The sequence below is a fragment of the Mastigoproctus giganteus genome, chromosome 3 (genome assembly GCF_048544385.1).
Source record: "Mastigoproctus giganteus isolate SK-2022 chromosome 3, ASM4854438v1, whole genome shotgun sequence".
Taxonomy (NCBI): Eukaryota; Metazoa; Arthropoda; class Arachnida; order Uropygi; family Thelyphonidae; genus Mastigoproctus; species Mastigoproctus giganteus.
Genome location: NC_143577.1, coordinates 53523261 through 53550069, shown reverse-complemented (window position 1 = coordinate 53550069; position 26809 = coordinate 53523261). Strand labels below are relative to the sequence as shown.

Here is a 26809-nt window from a genome sequence, read left to right as displayed (position 1 = left end):
CTGGACAGGATCGGATGAGGGTTAAAACTCACTGATACCAGAGCCTGTAACGCGCTTGATGAATCACAATAAATCATATACCTCTGGTAGTCGCGATTTTTAATGTGATCTAGGGCTGATTGTATTGCATGCAACTCAGCAGTATAGATGCTAGTTTCTTGTGGGATCTTATAGGATAATGTTTTGTGAGGGAGCACAACAGCAGATCCCACATGACATTCTAACTTTGAGCCATCTGTATAGATTGGCAGAAAGTCAGAATACTGCTGTCTATGTGATGCAAAGAGTTGCTGGTAGACAGATGGCGGTGTCGTAGCCTTCTCCCAGATCTTAAGGGAGAAGTCGCAAGTTGGAAAATAAGCATGCCAGGGTGGAAAGAATTGCCTTGGTGACTGGGCAACGTTGTCTACCGACAAGTTGAGCTCATTCAGCAGCCCTTGAATGCGAATACCAAAAGGTTTGTTCGCAGTCCGACGGGTGTTGTAGAGGTTTTCCCAGCGCGGCTCAAAAACGGATGGCCACGTGGGATGATCGTGCAGGGATTTTAATTTGAAGGCGTACTGTAAGGACAACTGCTTACGTCGAAGAGACAGAGATGGTTCATTTGCTTCAACATAGAGGCTCTGGACAGGAGATGTGCGAAATGCTCCAGTGGCTGTCCGGATGGCTTGATGGTGGATTGGATCTAACCACCGAAGTGCACTATCTCTAGCAGAACCATAAACCTGAGACCCATAGTCGAGTTTGGAACGGACAAGTGCTTGGTAAAGGCGAAGAAGGGTAGAACGATCTGCACCCCATGAAGTTGATGAAAGGGCACGAAGGATGTTAAGCCCTTTGACACATCTTGTCCTCAGCTGACGAATGTGTTGTAAAAATGTCAGCTTTTTGTCGAAAATAAGTCCAAGGAATTTGAATTCTGCTACAACTGGGATGTTATTTTGCCCAAGCCTTAATTCAGGTTCAGGATGAAGATTACGCTTGCGACAAAAGTGTACGCAAACGGTCTTCTCCGGCGAGAACCTGAAGCCATTAGCAAGTGCCCAGGAATTCAGACTATTGATGGCTTTCTGCAGTTGTCTTTCAATAACCCTCATGTTGCATGACTGGCAAAAAATGCTAAAGTCATCAACATAGAGGGCACTGTTTACAGTTGGAGGAAGTTGTTCTGTGATGGAATTTATTTTGATGGCAAAAAGCATGACACTTAATACTGATCCTTGTGGTACTCCCTCCTCTTGGTTAAAGGAGCGAGAGAGTGAGGATCCCACACGAACTTGGAACGATCGTTTGGCGAGAAAGTTTTGAATAAAAAAGGGGAGATGCCCTCTAAGGCCTAGGTTATGTAAATCTTTTAAAATGCCAAATCTCCAAGTTGTGTCATATGCTTTTTCCAAGTCAAAGAACACCGACACCAAGTGTTCGCGTTTTAGGAAAGCATCCCGGATGGATGCTTCCATTCTAATAAGATGGTCCAAAGTGGACCGGTTCCTTCGGAAGCCGCACTGGATGTTGGAGAGAAGGTCGTTTGATTCAAGATACCAAATTAGACGAGAATTAACCATTCTCTCCAGGAGTTTGCACAGACAGCTAGTCAGAGCAATAGGACGATAATTGGTGGTGACTTTTGGATCCTTTCCTGGCTTAGGAAAGGCAAGAACGATAGCCTTTCGCCAGGAGTCCGGAAACTGCCCTTCAGTAAAGATTCTGTTATACAGAAGGAGCAGACAATCCATAGATTTTGATGAAAGATGTTTAATCATTTCATAATGGATGCAATCTGGTCCAATGGCACTTGCTTTGGAAAGAGCGAGGGCACTTTTCAGTTCCAGAATAGTGAAATCCCCGTTGTAGGGATAAATACTCTTAGATTTAAAGCTAAGTGCCTGTTTTTCGATTTTATATTTCAGGACCAGAAACTCTGGGGAATACGAAGATGTTGCAGAGATCTTGGAGAATGTTTCCCCAAGAGAATTAGCTATTGCAGCTGGATCTGCAATAGCGCACCCATTATAATCTAGGATTGAAGAAGGGTGGGATGTATATTTTCCCTTCATTTTCCGGATTTTATCCCAGACTACCTTAGAGTTGGTAGACTGGTTAATAGATGATGTAAACCGGATCCACGATTCCTTTTGACTCTGACGACGGATGTAACGTGCTTTGGCTCGTGCACGTTTGAAGGCTATAAGGTTGTTCGTGGTAGGATATCGGCAAAATATCCCCCACGCTTTGTTTTGAGCCTTTTTTGCTGCTGTGCATTGTGAATTCCACCAAGGTTTAGGAAATGGTGGAAACCGGGCTGATGTTTTTGGGACAGAATTAGCAGCTGCTTGGACAATATTTTCTGTGATGTACTTAACTGCATCATTGATAGGCTCTTGACTGACTGTACTAAGATCAAAATTTGCCTGGTGTTGGAAGGCAGTCCAGTCAGCCTGATCAATCTTCCACCGTGGTAGCCTGAAGGGAAGACATGGTCTCCCACTGTGTAGCAAGGTTATCACGGGGAAGTGATCACTACCGTATGGATTCTCCTCCACTTCCCAGGTGAGTGAAGGGAGTAGAGAAGGGGAGCAGATAGAGAGATCAATGGCAGAAAAAGTACGGGTAGGCATGGGGAAAAAGGTGTTTGTTCCAGTATTTAGAAGGGAAAGGTCATTGTCATTGAGCATATGCTCTATGACTCGTCCCCTTCCATTGATGTTAGCACTACCCCACAGGGTGTTATGTCCATTAAAATCCCCAAGAAGTAAGAAAGGGGGAGGCAGCTGCGTTAGAAGATCATCAAGGTCTGCCTGGGAGATGTCAGTCCCAGGTGGCAAATAAATAGAGCATACAGTTAATAAGAATCCCACTGAAAGGCGAATTGCAACAGCCTCTATGCTGGTTGTAATTAGCAAGGGCTGCACTGGGGTCTGGTTACCCACCAGGATAGCCACTCCCCCATGTACAGAGCCGTCCGCAATTCTATCCTTTCGCAAAACTGTGATGTTGTGCATGGTGGGATCATCATTTGCCTTTAGATATGTCTCCTGCAAGCAAAAGCAAACTGGCTCGTGCTTTTGCAGGAGGGCCTTGATGTCATCTATATTTCGTCGGAATCCACGACAATTCCATTGTAGGAATTTAGCCATTATTTTGGCTTGGTGGGTCCATCAGGCGGCTTCCGAGGTGCTGAGGGCTTACTTTTGTCAGTCTGGATTTATCTTTTTTGGGGAAGAATGGACGCTGTCCCGTGTCCATTTCCTCCTCCGCAAAGAGTTCCAAGACTGACTCTTCGGGTACCTCCTTCTGCTCGACATCCATCTTTTCTTGGCTACTAGGGGGGGCTTCCCCTTTCTTATTCTTTTCTTTCATAACTACCTTTGTAATTTGTGGGGCATTAGGAGGTACCGATATAGGAGTGGCAGCTGATTGGTCCTTTTGTACAGGTTTTTGAGAACTTAATAGATACCGCGCGATGGGAGTGAAAGACTCCTTTGGAGGAATGGTCATGTCCGTCTGAGTTCCGACGGAACATCTCCCTGCTACCTTCTGGGCGTAGGTAGGTTTGTTGATATTCAGGGGTTTGACCGATTTCCTTGCCTCCTGGTATGATATGTTAAGCTCTGCCTTCAGCCGTTGAATCTCTTTTTCTTCTTTCCACCTCTGGCATGCTCGTGAGTAGGCCGGGTGTTCGCCTTCACAGTTAATGCAGGTGGGTTTTGCGGCTGAACATGCTGTTGTTTCGTGGTCCTTTGCACCGCATCGAGCGCATGCAAGGACTCCACGGCAGGCCATTTGAGAATGTCCATACTTCTGGCAGTTAAAACACCGTAAAGGGTTCGGAACGTATGGACGCACTGAACAGTTGATGTATCCAGCTTTAATCTCATCAGGAGGTTTAGGAGTGTTAAAAGTCAGGATAACGCTCCTGGTTTTAACAATTTTTCCATCCCTTCGCGCAGTGATTCTCTTGACCGCAATGACTCCCTGTGGTTTTAATTCGGAGCAGATTTCCTCCTCGGTTACGTCGAGAAGGTCCCACTCCGAAATGACACCTCTCGATGAATTGAGTGTTCTGTGTGGTGTCGCTGTTATAGGGATTCCTCCGATTGATGTTGTTCGGAGTAGATGTTCAGATTGCTGGTCATTTTTAGTTTCAATTAAGAGGTCTCCAGAACGAAGCCTCTTAACTGATTTGGGTGAACCTGCTAACCCGTCTAACCCTTTTTGTATAAAAAAGGGCGACATTTTACCAATTGGTGTTTCATTGGTAGAATGCATAATTAGGAACCTTGGGACTGGCCCTGATGGTACTTCGGTTCTCTGCCTCTTTGTAGCAATAATGCTATCTGCCTCTCCGTCATTATTTTCAGATAGGGACCGGGTTGGGGCCCCTGAAGGAATACTTTATCAGGATTCATGAAGATTTTTAAATTGTTCAGTGCCCGGGCTCCCCACCCACCACGGAGCCCAAAGGGACGCCCACTACCCGGCATGCAATAAATGCGCTCGGGAGTGGGACGCCAGGGCTACCCAGACACTATACCCGCACCGCCGCCAGCCTGAATCCTGTCCCTCGGACCATGAGGGTAGGGGCGTGGCATTGACACGGTTGACCCTCGCAGGCGAACCTACTAGCCGATTGATCCTAGCCGGGCCTTCCAGGACCACCCGTCTTGTCGAAGCAGGGGCCAAAGTGGTGTATTGAAGCTGGGCCCCTCAACCACCAGGATCCCCCTTTCCGAATTTCCACGGGTCGCAGCGCACGGCAAACACGCCGGATTCCATTGATGTAAGCCCGGAACCTAGGCTGTGGGCGTTGGATCCCAGTGATGCTAGTCTGGAAGTCCAGCAGCGTCACTGGGAGGTCCCCTCACCACGTACAGGTGCCCACGTCGAGGGGAAGAAGAGCAGGACAAACCAGATCGGACCTTTACGTAAGGGAATGGGGATAGTATTAAATACACCAGCTGCCGTTGCAGATGAACTCAACAGTTATTTTGCATCGATATTTACAAATGAAAAACCTTTTGTGGCAATGGGAAATTGTGGGAGCAAAGTTAAAAAAATATGTAATTAATGATATTCAAATTTTGCAAGATTATTTAATGAAAAAACTTTCGAGCCTACAGACCAGTAAGGCTCCTGGAGTTGATGGAATATACCCTATAATGTTAAGGGAGGCGGCAAGCAAGTGCATTGAACCAGTGAGGTTAATTATGTGAGCATCACTAGACTCTGGGGAGATTTCCTTGGATTGGAAAAGTGCAAATGTATCTCCCATACATAAGGGTGGCTCTAAAAGTGAAGTTGGAAATTATCGACCTGTCAGTCTGACTTCAGTAGTATGGAAAATCATGGAGGCAATGATCAAGGGTGGAATTCAGGATCATTTGGATCGAATCGAAATTCTCAAGGATACTCAGCATGGTTTTGTAAAGGGAAAATCATGTTTAACAAATCTGGTTCGCTATTTCGAAAGGGTCACTCACGAGCTGGATTTAGGGTATAATTTCGACATTGTTTATTTAGATTTCAGCAACGCTTTTGACTCAGTCCCACATGAGCGGTTGCTTTATAAGCTGGAACAGGTTGGAATCACTGGGAAAATCCTTAGATGGATAGAAGGATGGCTTCAGGGCAGGAGGCAGAGGGTTGTGATAAATGGCTATTCCTCAGATTGGGTTGATGTAAGAAGTGGGGTTCCCCAAGGATGAGTTTTTTTTTTTTTTTTTTTTTTATGAAAACCCCAAACACGAAAAGTATCAAAACCTATAGTACTTAGTACCGTGCATGGGTTGAAGGAGAAGTATGGGGGGAGGGGGATGCCGGAAACTTTGCTCTAGAGACTAAACATGGGTTTCACCACTTCAAGCCTCCAATAAGCAAACCGGTTGATGAAAGTCATCTACGACCACTGTTGTTTTTAATTTTCATAAACGACATTGATGAAGGGATAGAGGGCGTGATGTCTAAATTTGCAGATGATGTTAAAATTGGTAGAGTAGTTAATGATCACTGTCAAGCTGAGCTTCTTCAGAGAGACCTAGATAGACTTCAGGAATGGTCAGAAAAATGGCAGCTATGCTTTAATCCAACAAAGTGTAAGGTATTACACCTGGGAAACAGTAATCCCAAAATAACTTATTCACTTGGTGGAGTTCAACTAAACCAAGTACTGGAGGAAAGGGACTTGGGTGTTACGATACGGTCAGACATGAAATTCTCTGAGCATTGTAAACAGGTTGCAAGGAAGGCCCATGGTGTCTTATCGATGATCTATCGAACTTTTGCAAGTAGAGATAGAGACGTGATAATCCCATTATATAAGACTTATGTTAGACCACACTTGGAATACTGTGTTCAAGTATGGAGACTGCACCTAAAGAAAGACATCGAGCTTCTTGAAAGGGTGCAAAGATGGGTAACTCGCCTGGTGAGATTGGCAAAAGGGCGTCCTTATGAAGAAAGACTTCGAATATGTGGGTTGCAGAGTTTGGAAACTAGACACCTTAGAGGAGATTTAATTGAGATGTTTAAGGCTCTGAGGGGCATCAGTAAAATGAATGAGGACGAAATTTTCAAGATTATAAATGATGCTAGAACTAGGGGACATAAATTCAAGTTACGGGGGAAATATTTAGATTGGACTGCAGGAAGTTTTATTTTAGCCAGCGAGTTATAAATTACTGGAATAAGTTGCCTTCGTGGGTGGTAGAGGCCGACAGTTTGGGGAAATTCAAAGGTCATCTGGATAGTACTTTCGGGTAAGGGAAGGATAGGATGATAGGTTTAATTTCCTTTTTTTTTTATTAATTATTATTATTTTTTTATGTTTTTATTTTTTTTGTTTTTATCATTGTTTTGTTCCGATTTTTTTTTCTTTTTTTTTTGGCTGGTGCAGCATAAGCCATAGGCTTTCTTGCACCATGCGGCCATTACTAATACTAATAGTGTAGTGGGTTTTCTGCCATCTAGAAGATTTTCAATTTTGGTGTACATTTCTTCAACCTCTTCATCATCGTGGCTCGATGTTGGTACATAAATCATTATAAACTTTAGCTTGTACTTCTTAGAAATCTTGACACCCTGGGTGATGTACTTTTGAATTCCAAAATGTTGTTTTTTAAATCTTTATGGACCCGAAAGCCAACTCCACCTTCACTCCTTTCACTGTTTCCATTGGTGTACAGCAGATTTCCACTTGATAAACTTATAAATGATTCATTTCTTCTTGTTTCAGCTAAACCAATGAAATTCCAATTCACATTTTCTAATTCCTTTTCTGGCTTTAATATCCTATCTTCACCGATGAGCGATCTTATATTGAAACAGGCCAAGTTCAGTTTCCGTGCATGGCAGCCTGGTCATACCCAGAGATTCTTAGCACCCTCTGCTTCCACTCTGATCCTCGCTGCCATAAGAGGTGGAGTGAAAGCCACTGGGGACTGAGGGCCATTTGTTTCATTTATGCTGGAGGGTTTGTTCTTTTCCTCTTCATGCTGACCAGGAGTCTTGAAGAGAACCACTCTACACGTTTGTTGCCACCTAAGTGACGTAACAGGGCTTACCATCAAGGTGTGCATGAGTGGATTTTAAGGAGGCAGGCCAACTGGACTTCTCCTAAATCTTCTGTAATAGAAAGATATTGGATCCATCAGTGTTTTAGACTGAGCGTCTGATAACACACAGAATACCTGTTCCTCTCTAAGCCCTCGAACTCAGAAGGTACAAGCCATGAACTCCACTTATACCAGAGGAGTATGGAGACTAAAAATCCATAAAACTGGATGCATGCTTAAAGTAAGCAGACACTTGGAAATGCAGCAATAATAACTAAAGATGCTAACAATAATGCATTAAATTAGACTGAATTATTATTTATTGTTACTGTCATTATTTTGGGTGTATTTAAAAAGCATCCAAGCAACATACTTAAGGCATACTTATTTTTGTAATTATTTCATAATTACAAAAACACCCTTTCAACACTTGGAAATATATCATGACCCCACAGTTCACAACTGGAAACCAAGCCCCACACAAGAATAAATGAGGTACCTGAATCCTCACACAAGAATAACCCTGGTACACCTCTCTCTTAAAAGGTTACTGAATTCTGCTATAGACTTAGAAATACCAGTGTAGAGACAAAAACTATCACAGCAGTGCATAAGACTAACAATGACATACTATATTGTTCTAACAGAAAAGCTAGCCCCCCTCCTTTTCGTAAGTCCTTCACAGGTATCTTCAAATATATGTAATACATGCAACTGAAAGGAGGGCATGAAATATGAACAGTATAGCATAGTTCAGTTTAATATAAATTATATAAGGTGTTTCATACAGTAACATGTGAGCTATACTTTCAGCATCAATTCAGAACCAGAAAACAATAAGAAAAAAGTTTTATAAACATGTTTCTAAAAATGTTGTGTACCCATGTTACAACCTATTTTTTTTTATTATAACAATCACACTCTTTATGTTTAAAGGAAGTGCTCAAAGCAACCATCTTGTGCTTGAACATACACTTGAAACTGCCTTGTCATAACACTGACCCAGTCAGAAATGCCAATTATTTTTTAGATTTGCTGGCATCCTTGTTCTAAATGTTGGTGAAACATTTCAATGTCGTCAATGAGTTTTTCATAAATGATAGGTGGAGGGTTGTCATGCATAAACCATGTATAACATCAGACAGCAATAAGAACTTCAATTAATTGCAAGTATCATTCCTGAAAAAAAAAAAAAAAAAAAAAAATTGGAACAAGATAGTGCAAGTAATCCTCCAAGCTAAACAAAGGACTGATTAAGCAGTCAGCAAAATTTCCTGTCTATACATTAATACAGGCAACTTTCAGTTTACAAACGAGTTCCGTTCCAGTACATTGTTTGGTATACAATTTGTTCGTTATGTGTATCTTGCATTCCTGAGCTTTTATCATATGTATTGTATATGTTAACAGCCATTTTAAAGCATTAAAACCATGCAATAAACATTGAATGGTCTATACAATCGTTTTATTATAATGTATGTAAGCGTTATGGTTTATCGTATATGATACGTAATGTAAAATAAAATAAGAAAAGAATAAAAAAACAAGACATTGCACTTGTTAATTTTAATTAAAAACAGAGTTACAAAATATAAATTAAGAAAATCAGTACAAACAAAATATAAGTACTGTACTGTACATACATATGTATTCAACTTTTACTCGTCAATATTTTCATCAGACTTCAACAATCTATGCAGCATGGCATGTAAACCAACTTTTTTTTTTTACTGGCTAGATTAGTTTTATTAACCAAGAACAGTTCAGTATAACTATCATATAATAATTTTCTGATAATTAATGTAATAAATACATTTTTTAAAATGTTTATTTATTTAAATCTTATAATTATGTTCACTATACATTTGGCATTTCATTTTATGAGGAATATTTATTGGCGACTTTAAGAAATTTTGAATGAATTGTGACATTTGTTATGGCGAATGTTCGTAAACCGAGAGTTGCCTGTACTAAATTGTTGCTAGTGCTTTGACTGGAGGATGGCATAAGGATTCTCTTCTGTCCAGCCATGGACATTGTGAATATTGATAATGCCATTCTTGTGAAGCCAACCTCATCAGAAAACAACACAGAGGATAGAAAAAGAGGATTGTGAGCACTGTTGTAGGATGATGATATGGAAACTTTTCCATGTACCTGGCCATTTTGCTGTGACCAGGTTACATTCAGCAAGTCTAAACACAAGATGCATATTTGTCATTTCTTGGTTTGAATAGGCATCCATTATTAATAGAAGAGTAATTGGCTTTTTTCCTCCCCTCAGTGAACTGCACTTAGAACTGATTTCAGTTTTTATTTATTTATATATATTTTTTATGGATTATGTGCAATAAAATACTATTTCAAAATAAATTCAAACTATATGCATGCCAGAAAAGTAATCAACTTTTATACCTTTCCACCTAAGCTGTTGTAATGTAATTTGTCTAATCAAAGACCAACAGGCAGTTCTTACCAGATAATTTCTGGAACATAAAAAGAGCCTATAACTTGGAAAGAAAACAGTTTAAGGAATATGTTTATATAAGCATTTTTCACAGATTTCAGGTCCTGAACTGATCCTTAAAATACACCCCATGTGTTATGAAATACCCTGTATAGGTAAGTCTATTTTATTTAAGATAACTAAGGTAAAATCTGATAAAATAAACTTACACTACCATTCATCAGATGCAGTAAATTTTAAAAACTGAAAACTTTAATACCTTTCAGACTCTCTATCAACTCTTTACGATATTGAATTTTCAGTGGTACTGGTTTCTTTTCTTCAAGTTTTAGCTGCTTTTCAACTGCTTGTTCTAAGGTCAGTCCAAACCATTCTGCTTCTTCTTCCTGTATAAAAACCAAAGAAAAATATTAAATAAAATATTACATACCATTAATTAGGTTTTAATTCAGATATATATTAAATTGCTGGTTTCTGAAATTTATGCCATTTACGCCAGCATATGTATAAAATCACTCTGTGTATGACATATGGTCAGTATCTTCGTCATTCCATGGAATCAGAAGTATACTTGAAATATATTTCTGCTGAATTTCTTGTTTTCTTTCCTTTTTTTCCTATTAAGCATGCTGTTTGTTGGGTGTTAGTCTGGTATCTATTCTTCAATTTTCTTTGAGCATTTTAATTTTACATCTAAAAGATGGGTTGCTAGTCCTTCTCTTTGATGAGGGACCACACTTCATCTCACTCCTATTCTCTGACTGTCTGGCTAAGGTAGCCCTACCAGGAGCTTAAACTTCTGCTTAAACTAAAAAATCCCACAAAATTCTCTAAATTAGACTCCCATCTAAATGACTCCATCTCATGATTCACTCAACTTAACAGACTGAGCTGAGTAATCAATTGGAGACAAATGAGTAACATGAGTTACTCATTCGTCACCCCTTCCAAAAGAATTACTTTTGACTAATAAGTTGCTTTTTACTCAAAATGAATTGCTCAACAAATTAGGTGAGCAACTCATCTGTTGATTTTGGCCATACTGTAACAAGTCATGCACAGTATGCAAGAGAGATTAAGCTGTTCAAAATAAGTAGCAACTAAGGCAATGAGGTTAGTATGTTGTGTCTATTGTGTAGTAGTTCCTCCTATTTCACAGGAACTGAATCCTTCTCCACATGGCAGGGAAGAACAACTATCATAGACACTGTGCCTTGAGGGCATGCAGTATCTATAACAGATATAACAGAGATCTATAATAAATAGACCAAATACAGTGTGGTCAAAGCAACTTAACATAAAAATATGTTACATGTTTTGATGTAAACATTAAACTACACACAACAAAACATATTAACCAAAGTTTATTGTAGGTCCTCATTTTAAATGGCTACAAAAATATCTCGAAATATTATTCCAACAAATCGATAACAGTTCAAATTCGAGTAGTGTAATTACAAATAGCGGAAAAAAGTTGATCTCAAGGCAAATTTATTATCTGTTCAGATTACCTACCCTCTTCAGTGGTGCAACAACTTTTGGGTCATGTTTGTAGATGCAGCCTTTAAGACAACCCCACAACTAGTAATCACAGTTCAAATGTAGATTGCAAGATAACTTTGTTTCAAAAGTTTTACCAATGTTATGTTTTTTTCTATTAAAATGTTCTTGCTAATAATAATACAGCAACTTTTTGGTGAATATCTGGTACATCAACTTCTCTGTCTCAAGTCCCTGGAATGACATTTCCAACATAGCCACTTATCACTGCCCATTCACTGATACAGTAATGAGTATCTTTGATAATTTCTTCAAAAGAATCCATCACATTTCAATTATGAAAGTGGATGTGAAGTTGCAGGATACTGTTACTATCTTACTGTACAATAGTTTGTTAAAAATAAATAAATAAATTTAATTATAACTGGTAAAATGTAATATCATTATCAAACAATTAATAAAATTGTCTCACAGCAGAAGGAGAAAGCACTTGTTCCTCAGAAAAGGATAGATATTGAATAAATGAAGTTATCAACTCTGTTGCAAGGTGGCAGGTGCATTATTATCTAATAATTAATGCTCTCCTTTGAAAGACTTTCTACAAAATCATTAAAACACATAAGACTTTTTATCAGTAAACAGTATATTTAAGCTCTCAATTGTTAGAGGTGAAGTCTCTCTCTCTCTCTCTCTCTCTCTCTCTCCAGTCTCGCTCTAAGATCCATGTAATAGTTATAATACAGCATCCATTATAATTGACTGATGTCACTAAAGGCTGGAATGAACATGTCTCTCTTCCCTTATCAGAATTGTGTGAGCATTCCTGTCATATGCAAATCAAGTCATCACAACTGATCCCACCAGCTGAACATGACTTGACTCCAAAGACAATTTGGGTGAGAGTTGCCAAAGCAATTTGATTAGTGAGAGATGCCGAAGCAATTTGATTAGCAAGATATGCAAGGCTTGCTCAAATAGCAAGCAAGTCAGCTGGTATCTTGCTGGCCAAAACCTGTAGAGCACTGGTAGAAGCTGTTCTACATGTGCTAGTTATGCTGAGAAGAGCAAATCTCTGCACTGATAAATGATTTTAAATTACCACTTTAGTCACCCTTGTATGCCAAGCTCCAGAAACAACTTATAATAGGGATAAATAAACATTCATACAGCATATTTAAACTTTGCTCCTTTATGTCCCATTCATGTCTAATAATGCGTTTGAGCTTGGCATACAAGGTTTTATTTTATTCTCAACATAGTGTGTTTTGTAAAAAAGTTATCTCACTTCTAGGAACAACCTGAGGTATTTAACCTGGCAAACATATCTTAAAGAGACATGATCACTAGATGAATAAGAATAGGGCACATAAGACTAAGTTTTACCCTTAAGCAACACCGAAACAGTTTTGCTTTGCGAAATAACCAGATTGTGGGTATGAGAACATTTCTTTAAAACTATCAATGCATTAGAAGCATAGTATTCAAGTAGTTTTCTGGCATGGCCATACACTATAAAAACAAGGTCATCAGCATAGTTTCTGGGGGGAGGAGACCATGCAGCCCATGTGTGAGACTAGATAACTCAGCTACAGTGTGAAAAAAAAAAGTCCATAAAAATTCTGCCCACTTTAGCCACAAGGGTGCTAAGGTGAGAGCTGAAGATGTCTATTCATCCCCTTCAACTTTACTGACACAGTACTACCACGGGTTGTGGAAAGGTTCACACGCGCGCGCACACACACACACACTTTGAGTACTCAACTAGATTCACCAATCAGTGTAACCTTGTCAACCTAGTAACAAAGCACAGGGAACATGCAGTATTCAGATTCCCCCCCCATACATCCCATCTAAATCTGGAAGCACTCTGATCTCTCTAATCCTGTGTACAGACATCACTGACAGGTTAGCGGAGTAGAGTAGCTAGGCAAATACCTCAACATCCAGTTCAATGCATATAGACATACTAGTCTGCAGAAACCAGGACTTACTTCACTATGCTCCCAAAAGCTGACATGGACTGTAAAAGTGCAAACTACGGATTAGTGTTCATTGCCCAACAAAAAGGAAGAAAATGGGCACAATCCTAGTCTCTTGTTTGTTATTTGGTTTTTAGGAGCATTAGCAACTAGGGCCATATTGCTCCAGGGATATGCGGTGGTCATTCCCCGGTGGTCTTTCCACATCCTCTGTATTCAGTGGTCATGGGCTCGAACCCCGGTCTAATCAAGAAGCATGTGCTACGCACTGCTGCTGCTGCCCACCAGGCTACAGAGGTGCCTATCCTAGTCTCTGCAGTGTGTTCTCTTTTTTGCAGTAATAATGACAGCAAAGTTGTTGAACTGAACAGGATAAATATAGGACTAATACAAAGTTGGCTGATGAGAGAATTGTCCAGTGAATAGTAGTAGTAGTGGCATATGATGCAAGAAAGCAAGTGTATGAGCTTATGCAGCATCAGACAAAAAAAAAAAAAACACACCATTCCCTCTAAATGCCTGTCCAGTTCCTCTTTGAATGACTGAAGGTGACTCCAAAACTAAATGAGAAGTGACCTTTGGCTCCAGCTATTATAAAATGAATAAATAAGTAAATCAGCATTTATATGGTGACCATGATCAGAAAAGTTTGCAACTTCCTTGTAATTGTCTTACTGCAGTAGATGAACCAATCAACAATGGGCTGTGTATTTTTCATGGGAGCATTTGGAATGAATCTTTTAACATGCATGCTTGTGTCTATGTACCCCAGGATCACTGCCTAGTGATTCATCATGCCTTTCTAGCACAACTTCAGAGCATATATATCTTTTGATATATATGCTCTCTATATATGATATATATGTATATATGCATAGATTACATCTTTTCAGCCTCCATTGGCCACGCACACCAATCAGCTGTTTCAAACCACAGGATCACTGTTGGCTGGATGCTATTTGGTTATTGAACCGATCTCAATATACCCGAAATACAGCCGTATATGAAAACTTTAGCAGAGTTGCAATTTCTGATATTCATATTTGTGCATCTGGCCTACTATCATACCTCATTCAAAGTCACTTAAATCTTTCATCTTTCCCATTCTCACATTAATCTGCCCACCTCGTTTATACTGCATGGTACAAACACGTGATGCTGAAACCGAAGGTGCACTCCATTTCGTGAAGAGGATAGGTGTACTTAATAAAGTGACCAATCTGTATATTACTGTCAGTACAAATGTGTGTTCACTGTCTGATTTGCATACCATACAATGGGCTGTGTATTTTTCAAGGCAGCATATGGACTGAATCTTGCAATCCATATATCACTGCTATTCCAGGCTGAAAAACCTGGAATAAATCACAGAGGGGAAACTTCACTTATCTTTCTTCTGAGGCCAGCTAACTAGCCCTGAAAGAAGAGGCCTTTAGAAATTTCTGTCATTTTCAAATATGTGATGACAAGTGGTAAAACTGTGATACTGCCAGAGTGAACTTATGAATGAAATAACATCCTAGCACTTTCTCTATAAATGAAAAGATTATGGATGAGTGTATCTTGATTTTTAAAGCTTTTACTACTTTAGCAGTAATTCAATACAAGTCATTATAAAATTTGTATTTTAGAGACAAACAAAAATTACTAAAATTTTTTCCTTACTGGAATAATAAACTGCTTGTATTTCTGATATATTTTTTCCTGTCTTTCAGGATTATCAACATACATTTCTCTTCTCACCAAAGTAAGAAGCATCTGGCGTCGTAGATCAAGGGCTAATTGTGATTTCAAATCCTGTACTGGAGTCTAAATATTAGTAAAAGATAACAGAAAGAGAAAAATAATTATCTTCTAAGATAATCTTGGGGAAAGACATTTTAATTTTTAAAAAAAGCTGCAAAAATGTTAAGGAATCAAATGTATCTTTAATCTACACATGTTTAAATTAGTTCTTTCCTAAGTTATCACAACATCAATAGGATATAAATACTTAATTTTTTCTTTCATTTTTTTATGAAACTCCCAAACACCAAAGAATTAGAGCCTATAGTGCTTAATACAGTACATGGATTAATACAGTGCTTAATACAGTACATGCAGTTCCAAGCCGGCCAATTAAACAAAAATGAGGGCTGATAAGATGAAAAAAGATATTCATTGACATTAATTAAACTTAAATTTCTGTAGATTGTAATTTTCAGGAATTTGAAGCAGGACAATAAATGGATGTTGACTGGTTGCAGCACAGGTTTGGACTGGTTTGGAAGAGAGGGGGAAAATCATAGCATCACAGAGTCAATTCAGAAGAACAGTGTCCAGGGAGATATCTACTGTCCAACCATAAAATGTGATCATGCCTGGAAAAATGCCAGGACAATTCCATTGCAGTATAGGTAGTGCCATACTACAACTTGGATGAGAAATTGGTAAACACTGTCAGCATTTGTCACAAAAACTGCATAGTTGAATAGTTCATCCAAGTTTATGATTTTTGTTAGCAAAGAATGAATGGAAATAATACAATCTACACGATAGAATGTAAAAGGGAAAAGTTTACATAGCCAGGGTAAAAACATTATTTTTAATGTCATTAATTATTTTGATGAGGAAGCCCTAAATGCAGTTCCAAGCCAGCCAATTAAACAAAAATGCAAGTGTTGCCATAGGATTTTCAGAAAAAAATTATTAAAAAAATTAGCAGTGAAGGAAAAGACAGCAAGAATTGCAGTTTTAAATCTCTGAAAAATGAACTAAAACCAGCCATAGCATATCTTCTGTGGACAAATTCGATCAAGAAGTTACAAGGAGAATTGTCCAAGACTTTTACATAAATGAGAAAAGAGTTCCAATAATACCTAAATTAATTTCAGTACCGAAACAGAAAATGAATTTTTGTTTTAAAAGAGTTTATTAGTTGGTTTTTTTTTAGGAGCATTAGCAACTAAGGCCATATTGCTCCGGGATATGCGGTGGTCATTCCTTGACCTTTCCGCATCCTTCGTATTTGGTGGTGACGGGCTCGAACCGCGTATTTGGTCTTGATTAGACCGGGGCTCGAGCCCCGGTCTAATCAAGAAGCGTGTGCTGCGTACTGCTGCTCCTTCCCACCTGGCTACGGAGGCGCCGTTTTAAAAGAGAATCTCTCTGAAAAATTCTTCATGAAATTGGATTTTCTTGGAAAAATCTCAAAGCAAAAAAAAGTGTTTAATGGGAAAAAAAGTATGCATAAAAGGACAAGATATTGGCAATAAAATAATGCGACTTGGAACAGAAAGTAAGCCTACTTGTTTATATTGATGAAACTTGGATTGATAGCAATTTGGCATTTATTAAATGGTGATAAAGTCAAAATGTTTTCAGCATCTATCAGTCAAAAAATGCTTCATAATGACACTGTTTTATGTACAGGTGGAGAAATGGGATTTATTCCTAATTCAAATTTAGTGTACAAAGCAACCACAAGAACAGGGAAATATCAGTCAGATGATTTAGTCAATTTTTGAAAAGCAGACAAACTATTACCCAATTCACCTGAAAAAGCTGTCACAATTATACACAACACATCCTATCATTCCATACAGTTAAAAAATTTCCTAACTCATCATAAAAAAAAAAAAAAAAAAAGAGGAAATAATGGATTGGCTAATATTTTGGGAGAGCCTTCAGTGAAGATATTAGAAAAGTTGAACTTTTAGATTTGGCAATCAAAATAAAACATAAATTTGATTCCTAACTGCAGAATACTGGATTCAAGAGCATTTACTAGTGTTTACACCAAACTGCATGAGACTTGTAGTTTCCAGTGCTCATATTTCTTCTGAACGTGCAAATGAGCAAAATGTGGATGAAATAGAACACATTCTTCAGTTGGTAGAACATAATCCTATTAGCATACGAAGAATTTCTACGTGTATCGGTGTTCCACAGACAAGAGTATGGCAAACACTACGTGAGCACGGCTTGTATCCATTTCACATATAGCGGGTGCAACACCTTCGACTAGGAGACGACACCCAGCGATTGGAATTTTGTCGGTCGGTAAATGCTAATCGCCGATTAATTCAATTAATACTGTTCAGTGATGAAGCTACTTTCACCTGTGATGGTATTAACACCCGTAACTCTCATAGGTGGTCAGACGAAAATCCACCTGCGACTGTAGAAACAAATTTTCAACATCGTTTCTCTAAAAACGTGTGGTGCAGTATCATCGATAATCAGTTGATTGGGCCTGTTGTGTTACAAAATCATCTTATAGAGCCATTTACCTAGAATTTCTGACAAATTAACTTCCACTACTAATGGAAGATGTTCTCTTAGCTACAAGGATTGGTATGTACTTTCAGCATGCTTGCGCACATTATATCCGTCTAGTGATACAATACTGGGGTGGATGGGATCTATCCAATTATATTAAAGGAGGCAGCAAAGGAAGTAAGCAAACCGTTAGCCATAATTATGAGAGCTTCCTTGGACTCAGGGGAGGTCCCCATGGACTGGAGGTGTGCAAATGTACCACTAATTCACAAAGGGGGTTCAAAAGGTGACACAGGTAACTATAGACCTGTCAGTTTAACTTATGTTCCAGGGAAAATAATGGAATCACTGGTTAAAGAAGCATTGCAGGATCATCTAGACAAGACTGCAGTAATAGTTAAGACAACATGGGTTTGTTAAAGGGAGGTTTTATCTGACCAATTTAATTGGACACTATGATGTGGTCAGAAAGGAACTGAATGCCAAAAATAATTTTGATATCATATACTTGGATTTCAGGAAAGCTTTTTATACTGTTGGAGAGGTATGGCATTAAGGGTAAGTTGCTACAATGGAAAAGGGATGGTTGAGTGGGAGATGACAGAGAGTGGTAATCAATGGACTGCTCTTCATGGACAAATGTTATTAGTGGAGTTCCCCAGGGTTCGGTGTTGGGCCCATTGTTGTTTTGTATATTTATCAATGATATTGATGAAGGTATATCCGGTTTAATGTCCAAGTTTTCAGAGGATACAAAGGTTGGCAGGGTTGTTAATGACAGTAAAGACAGTATGCTACACCAACTGGATCTAGATAAGTTGGGAAAATGCGCTGAAAAGTGGCAACTGAAGTTTAACATTGACAAATGAAAAGTACTGCATATGGGTAGCAATAACCGAAGAGAAACATACCAACTGTATGGTACTACACTCAGAGAAGTGGAAAAGTGAAAAAGACCTGGGGGTAATTGTGCAGTCAAATATGAAGTTCGCTGAGCAGTGCAGAGGGGCTGCCAGGGCAGGTCATGGAGTCTTGTCAATGATATATAGGAATTTTGCTATCAGGGACAGAGAGGTGATTATCCTGTTATACAAGGCAATGGTAAGGCTACACCTAGAGTACTGTGTTCAGGTCTGAGACCTCATTTTAGAAAGGATGTAGAGTTGCTAGAACAAGTACAAAGAAGGGCAACAAGATTGGTGAGGGGAACTCTTACCAAGAAAGGCTTAAGTTCTGCAGATTGCAGCACCTGGAAAGTAGGCACCTGCGAGGTGATCTGATTGAGGTGTATAAGGCTTTGTATGCGTTGAGTAAGCTGAATGCTGATGGGATTCTTCCCCTTGCTCAGATTAAGAACCTGAGGGGGCACAGATTCAAATTGAGGAAAGACAGTTATAGAATAGATGTGCAGAAATTTGCCTTTAGCCAGCAGGTAGTTGATTGGTGGAACAGACTTCCATCTTTTGTTGTGGAAGTTGATAGCCTAAATAAACTTAAGGCTGAACTGGACAGGCATTTGGAACAAATGGGGGGGGGTGAAACGGGAGGTTTTTTTTTTTGGGCTGATGCTGCATAAGCTTGCTTTCTTGCACTGAATGCCTCTACTAATGCTAATGCCTAAACAAACTTTCCCTGAACGATGGATCAGTCCCATTCATTGGCCACCAAGGTCTCCAGACCTCACTCTGTTAGATTTTTTTTTTTGTGGGGATGGATGAAAAGTGCAGTATACAAAGAAAAGGTGAATAAAAGAGGCAAACTGCTCACTCGCATTTTGGATACTGCTGTCCTCATAAAGGAATGCCAAGACAACCTCAGAAGAACAACATGTCATATTACCACAAGAGTTGCAAAGTGCATTGAGCTTGGTGGTGGGATTTTTGAACATTTATTGTGCACTGTAAAATATTTGTCAATTATTTGTGTTTTGTATCATTCAGAAAGTCAATAAATACAAACAATGTCATTTATCGTTCTTTAATACTTCTCATAATGGCTTTGTGCAAGTCAGTTTCAAACAGCTGTATCTCCATATCCATTGAGAATTGGATATGGGTCATACGTTTATATGAACTTTTTTACTCAGAATAATCGATACTATAACCTCCTAAAATATTTACTATTCCTACTAAATCACCCTGTATATAAGTACAGTTTTGAACAGCATTTAAAATATATTTGCACATTTAAATAATCACTATTTTTCAGCAAATCAACCATGCCAACTTGGTCATGCACACCTGAATTCAAGGTCACATTTCATGCAGTAAGACAGTATGGAAAATGCATACAGCAGAAACAGAACATATGAGACACAAGTGGAGAAACTTTCTAAGAGACGGGTTATTAACTTACCTAACTGCCCTCTTTTGATTGGCGTCTAGAAGCCTGAGTATTGTCCATAGATGGGTAGCATATGCCAGTATATCACTAGTGGACCTACACTGATGGAACCCACATTAGAAATTATTCAAATGAAAGGTTTCAAGAGTTTTAGGATTTGGCAGTTAACAGATTTCTCCATTAATTTAGAATTTTTTAATTTATTTAGAGTAGAAGTGAGTGCAATGGGACTATAACTGAATTAGAGAAATTTCTCACCCTTTTTGCAAAGTGACTGGATATGAGCGAATTTCCAAACAGAAGGAAAAACACCAGTAGAACAAGGAAGCATAAAAAGGCAACACATAACAGGAGTAAAATCAGGAGCACAGGTTTTGAGAACAAGTAGAGATATACCATCAGGACTTGGAGCTTTCTTGGGATCATGACTGTTCAAAATTATCTGACATCCTTTCAATGGAAGAGTAGAGGAAGCATCGAGTTGAGTATACTGGGAGTATACTTGGAAGAGGTGTTTGTGAGAAAAAGATCAAGACTGTTGGATGTGTGGTTAAGATTGTCTGGTATTTTGGTAGGTAAATGAAGACCACAGAAGGCATTGCGTCAAGTATAAATGAAGACTAGAAATGATGGGAGGCAGTTTACCAAGGTCACCAATACAAAAATTAGGGAAAAAAAAGATGCTAGCAAGTCTGCTTTATCTGTGCTTTATCTTCAGCTGAGGTGGAAATAGAACCATCAGGTTTTAACAGAGGTGGGAGTTCAAGTGGGCAAAAGTTGTGGCCAATAGCATTGGCAAGAGACCAGAATGCTCAATACTGTTTGTACAAGATGCAAGTTTTCTACTCTTAGCCTGTTTGAAATCTAGTATGGACTGATTAATAACTGCTTTACAATTGTTGCAAGCTTTGGTGTAGGCAGCAAATGAACCTGGAGATTTGGATGCAAGCCAATTATGGTATAAACATTCTTATCTTGATAAGCCTTAGCACATTTACTGGGAAACCAAGGTTTAGATAAAGGATAAGATTTTAAGGTGGAGTGTGGAATAAAGGATTCCATCCCTACAAGAGTAATTTCACTGACATGATCTGAGCAAAAATTGACATCAGAAGATTTAACGGTAATCCAACCACAGAAAAGAAGAAAAGAAATCCCATTTTGCATTCTTGAAATACCAAACAATACAAAGCTGAGAATGGCTTTGAGAGAAAGGCTCCATTGGAGAAGTGACCATCACCAAGTTGTCAAATGAGGTACCTAGATTACCATTCACCTCTACTGTGTACTTGGAAGGGTTGCTTGTGCAAAAAAAGATCAAAAATGTTGGTCCTGTGGTTAAGATTGTCTGGTATTCTGGTAGGTAAATGAATAATGTGAGGTCATTAGCACTTGCAAAAGCCACAGCATCTCAACTAGCTGGGGACATGTGACTAGAAAGCTGAAGCCAGCTGGAGTTGAGAATACTAAAATCCCCAAGAAAAATTACCTCACTGTTAGGAAAGTCAAGCTTCAAAGAAAGGAAGTCAACAGAGTCCCAAGTGATTAGTGGATGTGGGAGATCAAAAGAGGCAACAAGAATCTGACAGAATGGAGCAGAGAAATTTATGCCAGAGAAGATCAAAAAGAAGGTTCTAAATTACTAAGTCTCTGACAGGAAATATAAGAGCAGACATATGCATAAGTACCACCACTGAAGCAAAAGAAATTATATAGCAAATAATTGAGACAACTGAGACAAGCAGTGGTTGAATCAACTGATAACTGAGATTCTGTCTGAAAAAAGTGGAACTTGGCAGACTAAGTGGAAATCAACATTATTGGGATTGGAACTGAGTCCAGTATATTTGTGAAATGAAAGAGGAATGTTTGGGAGGTTTAGACCTTTTCACAGATAAGTTTGTCCTATTAGTTTGACTAATTATGATGTACTCAGAAGTAGAGAAAAGGTGGGGTGGGGCCACATATGAAATGATGAAATTTTTGATAAGGTACACACAGCAAGAATATTATATATATTCTTGTATTATATTATTGTATGTATATATATTATACATATATACAATAATATATTATATTATTGTTTGAATGTATTATAATATTATATTATATGCATCTACACCAATATTATATAGTTAATTTAAACCCATATCATATTATGCCTTGCACATTTAATCTTCAAGCACAGCAATAAGCCTGATATGCTTTCATCCATATCATTGATAAATATAGAGAACAACAATGAGTCCAACATATGGTCCTTGAGGTTGTCACAAACATTCTCTCAGATATGCCAGACAAGCTGTACTTGCTACCTGGGAGTCTCTAAAATGCTGATGGAACTGATATTTGGGTGACATTCAAGTGAAGTGGACCCAATTTCGTCGGAGTCTGGATAGTCTGTGACAGCCAAATCCTCTGCTTGCACCTTCACGATGGTGGGACTGTTAGTAATCCTGGGTGTAACCTCCATGCACAAGCACTGTGGGTGACCACCCAGGTGTGAACCAACATAAGCATTGGTCTAGGTGTGGAGCCCACGCCACATGGAGGAATGCTGCCCCTCTGTGTTACGAGGCAATACTAGGTGGTAGATGACTCTCATCAACCGGTGCAATACCACCACTTTGCATATTGGAGGCTTGAAGTGGCGGAACCCATGTTTGGTCTCCAGAGCTAAGTTCCAGTCAACCCTTCCCCATCTCTTCCATCATGCAGTATGACTGATGAATTTTAAGGTTATGATGAACATCAAGGCGAGATCCTATCTTCCTTACATTTCGAGGGTACGGCTCAATCAGTTCAATCTATAATAAAAACTGTGCAGGATATTTTTAATTTAATTATTGTATTTAATTAGCACACTATTGAATGTATTTTAATAATTTTTCAATTTTTACATCGATAATGATTAGTGCAGAGCAGGTAGAAGTGCTTCAGTTTGATTCAAGAGGATAATTCAGATGGAATGGGCTACAGGCAATTCACCTATGAGTCATGAGTTCATTGTTTGTACTTGTAGCATGTATTCCAAGATCACTCTTTTAGAAAATCCCATCTGTTTCCTAGATGTAAGGAGTGTTGAAAACTGAAATTAAAACTTAATGCAGTATTGGATGAGACTGAGTCACATCGAGGAAGTGAGCCAATACCTTAGAACAAAAAAAGAAACTGGAGACTGAGCAGGGATTCAAGTATTCAATGAACTACTAGGTGATGCTGGTTCAGAATTCTGGGGGAACTGTCAAGTGCAGACTGCTCGAGTTCAAAATGATGTAGTTTTATTAATGGACTCCAAGGGTAATTGTTAAAATTTTTTGAAATAAAAATATGTAGACCTGGAGCGAAAAGTCATCATATAACAAGTTATCAATTTTTAAGGGCTCTAAAGACCTTGCCCAGGCATGATAAAAAGGAATAGGCTGAAAGCCTTATGTTTTAACAAAAGATTCGAGAGAATTAGCAAGATGGTGTATAGGAGTATTTTTTTTATATTTTAATCAGCATAGTCTACTTTAGTCGGTAGAAGGAGTGGGTTTTTTTTTTTTTTTTTTTGTAGAAATGGAGCATGCTTGAGCAGGTGTTGCTAATATGCTTGCTGTCACTGGAAATGAGTTCAGGGAAACTGCTAGTCAGGGGGGGGGACAATTAAGATATATCACTGTAGTAGTCCCATATGTGTAGCTTGCCCTCACGACATGCCCCTCTCGTCCCCTCCCTGGCACTAGTGCTTGGATACTATGCTCACCTTATATAGCACTGCCTTATTTTGTTTTGTGGGTGTAATGCTAAGGATAGTGTCACAATTCACTGGTCTGGCAACAATCAAGGCAAATCAGCAAATTATGACACTAAATAATTGAAGCAGTTGCCTGCACTTCACCAAAAGTATTACTAAATGTGTTATCACAAGAGTAAGCATTGATTAAACATCTAAAGTCATAAGGAGTATTCAGTTTACTAACTCAAAATAAAAGCTTTTTGTATTAATCTTTATAATGGAGAAAAGTGTAATATTTATCTGTATTTTTTCAAAAGTTATAATTTTTTCCAATATAAAAATTTTTTCAAACACATTCTGTAGTATAAGATACAACTAAACTTACTTTATTGAGATAAAGAATACTTACCTTAAGTATATAAAAATCCAAACCAAAGTTTTCATCAATCAGACGTAGTGCTCTTTCAGTAACTGTAAGCTTCATATATTTGTCAAGTATCTCACTATACAACAAACTGGTCTTTAAACAAGGCACATAATAACGGGGACTCCTAATAAAAAAAAAAAAAAAAAAATTGTACAATAAATAAAATACATATACTAGTAAATTTCTGAGTTACAGCTTATAATATAGCAAAAGGCACAAGCATAGACAAATAGCACAGAGCAAATTTATGTGTGGAGTCATAAAATAGATCATATATTGATAACATTGGCAAAAACTTTAAACTGCTAGTTAAACAGAACAGCATGCATTGATGTACACAGCATCAAGTTTTTTTTTTAGTAAACATAGGCAGGAACTAAACGAGAATAACTTTAAACAAGTCATTATCTTTGTGCGTTATTTCCATTAAAAGATAACTACATAAATCACTTTTACTCCTCAATAATTATCCTTATAAACAGCAACATATTTCTGAACTTACACCAGTCACATGCACAACTTCTCTCGGTGGTCAAGACATCCTGACCACCAAGAGTTCTTCAATCTGTTCTGGGGTCTCATAGTTGATCTGATGTACTCAACTTCGGATTATTAAAGAGTATTATTATAATGTGTTAAAACTTGATTTTGTAATAGAAACCACAAGCAGAACTCAAAATCAGAGCAACTTTCAAAAGTCAAACAAAGAATGATTTCTGATGATGATGCAAGGACATCCAAAAACAAATAAATAATGTGGCACAAATTAATAGCAGATCACAACCAGTGTCATGCAAAAATTTTGGGGATGAGTTGATGAAAATTTGTAATACTTTAAATATGACACCTTTTTTTTTTTTTTTTTTTTAAGTTTAGCAGATTACAGTATGTTGAGATGTCTTGCAAATGAGATTTGTCCATCATTTATTTTATGATGGAAAATAGCTGAATACCACTAAATTAAAGAACTTGTTTTATGAAAACAGGTATCACACTAACTACAATTTAGCTATAGCTTGACTTTAGGAATGAACATGCAGAGTATGCCAGTTTCACATTGGAATTTTAGGGCTGTTCTGTAGCAGGAGCTTTTACACATTTATGTATGGAATCCAAACCAAAAGTAAATGAACATTCTCACCCAATTTCTTCTTAGCATACCACTTGGGCAATTCCTTTTAAGTGAGTTACATTATAAGATTTCTTTTCTGCGCATTCAAGTTCAGATGAGGTGGGAACCGTGTTACGATCATGTCAAGACGTTGATTTGAACATGAGCTGGACTGTTGCTTAATTCCAGCTGCAACACAGAGAGAGAGAGAGAGAGAGAGAGAGAGAGAGAGAGTAGGAATTTTTAGAGTACGAATTCTAGAAGACGAGGAAAACTTCTTATTGGAGGAATAATGCTTTCTCTGCAGGTTATAAAAATAATAACATGCTTCACCTCCTGTGACTGCTGTTTCTAGAAATTCTGAATCATGATCAAAAATTTCAGTCGATTGCTTTCAATGTTTAACTTTTGCTTCTAAGTGACCTGCTGTTAAAACCTAAGAACAAAGAAGTTGCTTGATCATTTCATGTTTAAAATATCTGATGTGACAGTATGGCAACTACCATATATTTTTTAATTGAGAGGGTATCACTTTAATACTTATCTAACAATCAGACAATGCTTCTAACACAGTTGACAAGTTCATTTGCTGACATGCAAGATCTCCCACAAGTGCTCCATAGATGAATAACATATTCATCTTTGAAGCACTTGTATTATTCAGATATCCTACTTCTTGAAAAAGCTTTCACACCATATGATTCAAAAATCATTTCTACACTCTGAAGCTTATTTCTTCAAATTAATTATTAATTCTTCTTCTTTTGATGCCATCTCCTATTGGAGGTTGGCGATCACCATGCTGTACTTCTCTACCTTGGGCAAGATAAAATACTAGCCATGGTGATTATTCTTGGGAAGCATAGTACAGTAGTTTCCCCTTGCTTTCTGCACAATCAATTACTAATTAATCTTAATTATTCTTTAAAAATAAAAATACAAAATTTTAGCTCTTTGAGTGTCAAACTGTGACACTCTCAAAAAATGAAAATATGAAATTACTTATTTTAAACAATAAATTATTTACCATAAAATATTAAAAAATTCGACATTCTAAGTTAAAAAAAATAACATACGTTCTTCTTAATCAGATATTTTTAACAATTTCAGTCCTGGAACTTTTTAATTCTACCTTGTATAATTAATTGTTTGTTTGTTATTTGGTTTTTAGGAGCATTAGCAACTAAGGCCATATTGCTCCGGGAATATGCGGTAGTCATTCCCTGACCTTTCCGCATCCTCCATATTTGGTGGTGACGGGCTCGAACCCTGGTCTAATCAAGAAGCATGTGCTATGCACTGCTGCTCCTTGCCACCTGGCTATGGAGACGCCCTGTATAATTAATGCAACCTGTTAAGTTACACTAAAACACATTGCAGTTCCGCTTAAAATGTTCTTTTGCACTTCTGGTTTCTTCCAGCTGAAAGATGATTTGTATTAATTCTTTTTT

The 26809-nt window shown here is 38.1% G+C and overlaps 1 protein-coding gene across 1 annotated transcript in view; it reads right to left on the bottom strand.

Moving 5' to 3' along the window:
* Positions 1 to 26809, bottom strand: part of mRpL28 (mitochondrial ribosomal protein L28) — a 75656-nt gene that overhangs the window by 16412 nt on the left and 32435 nt on the right. Inside the window, exons 4-6 of the mRNA XM_090370531.1 lie at positions 24230 to 24371; positions 15162 to 15305; positions 10277 to 10403 (exon numbers count right to left, since the gene is read on the bottom strand). Of these exons, the coding sequence (XP_090226657.1) occupies positions 10277 to 10403; positions 15162 to 15305; positions 24230 to 24371 (413 nt within the window). The remainder of the gene's footprint in view (positions 1 to 10276; positions 10404 to 15161; positions 15306 to 24229; positions 24372 to 26809) is intronic.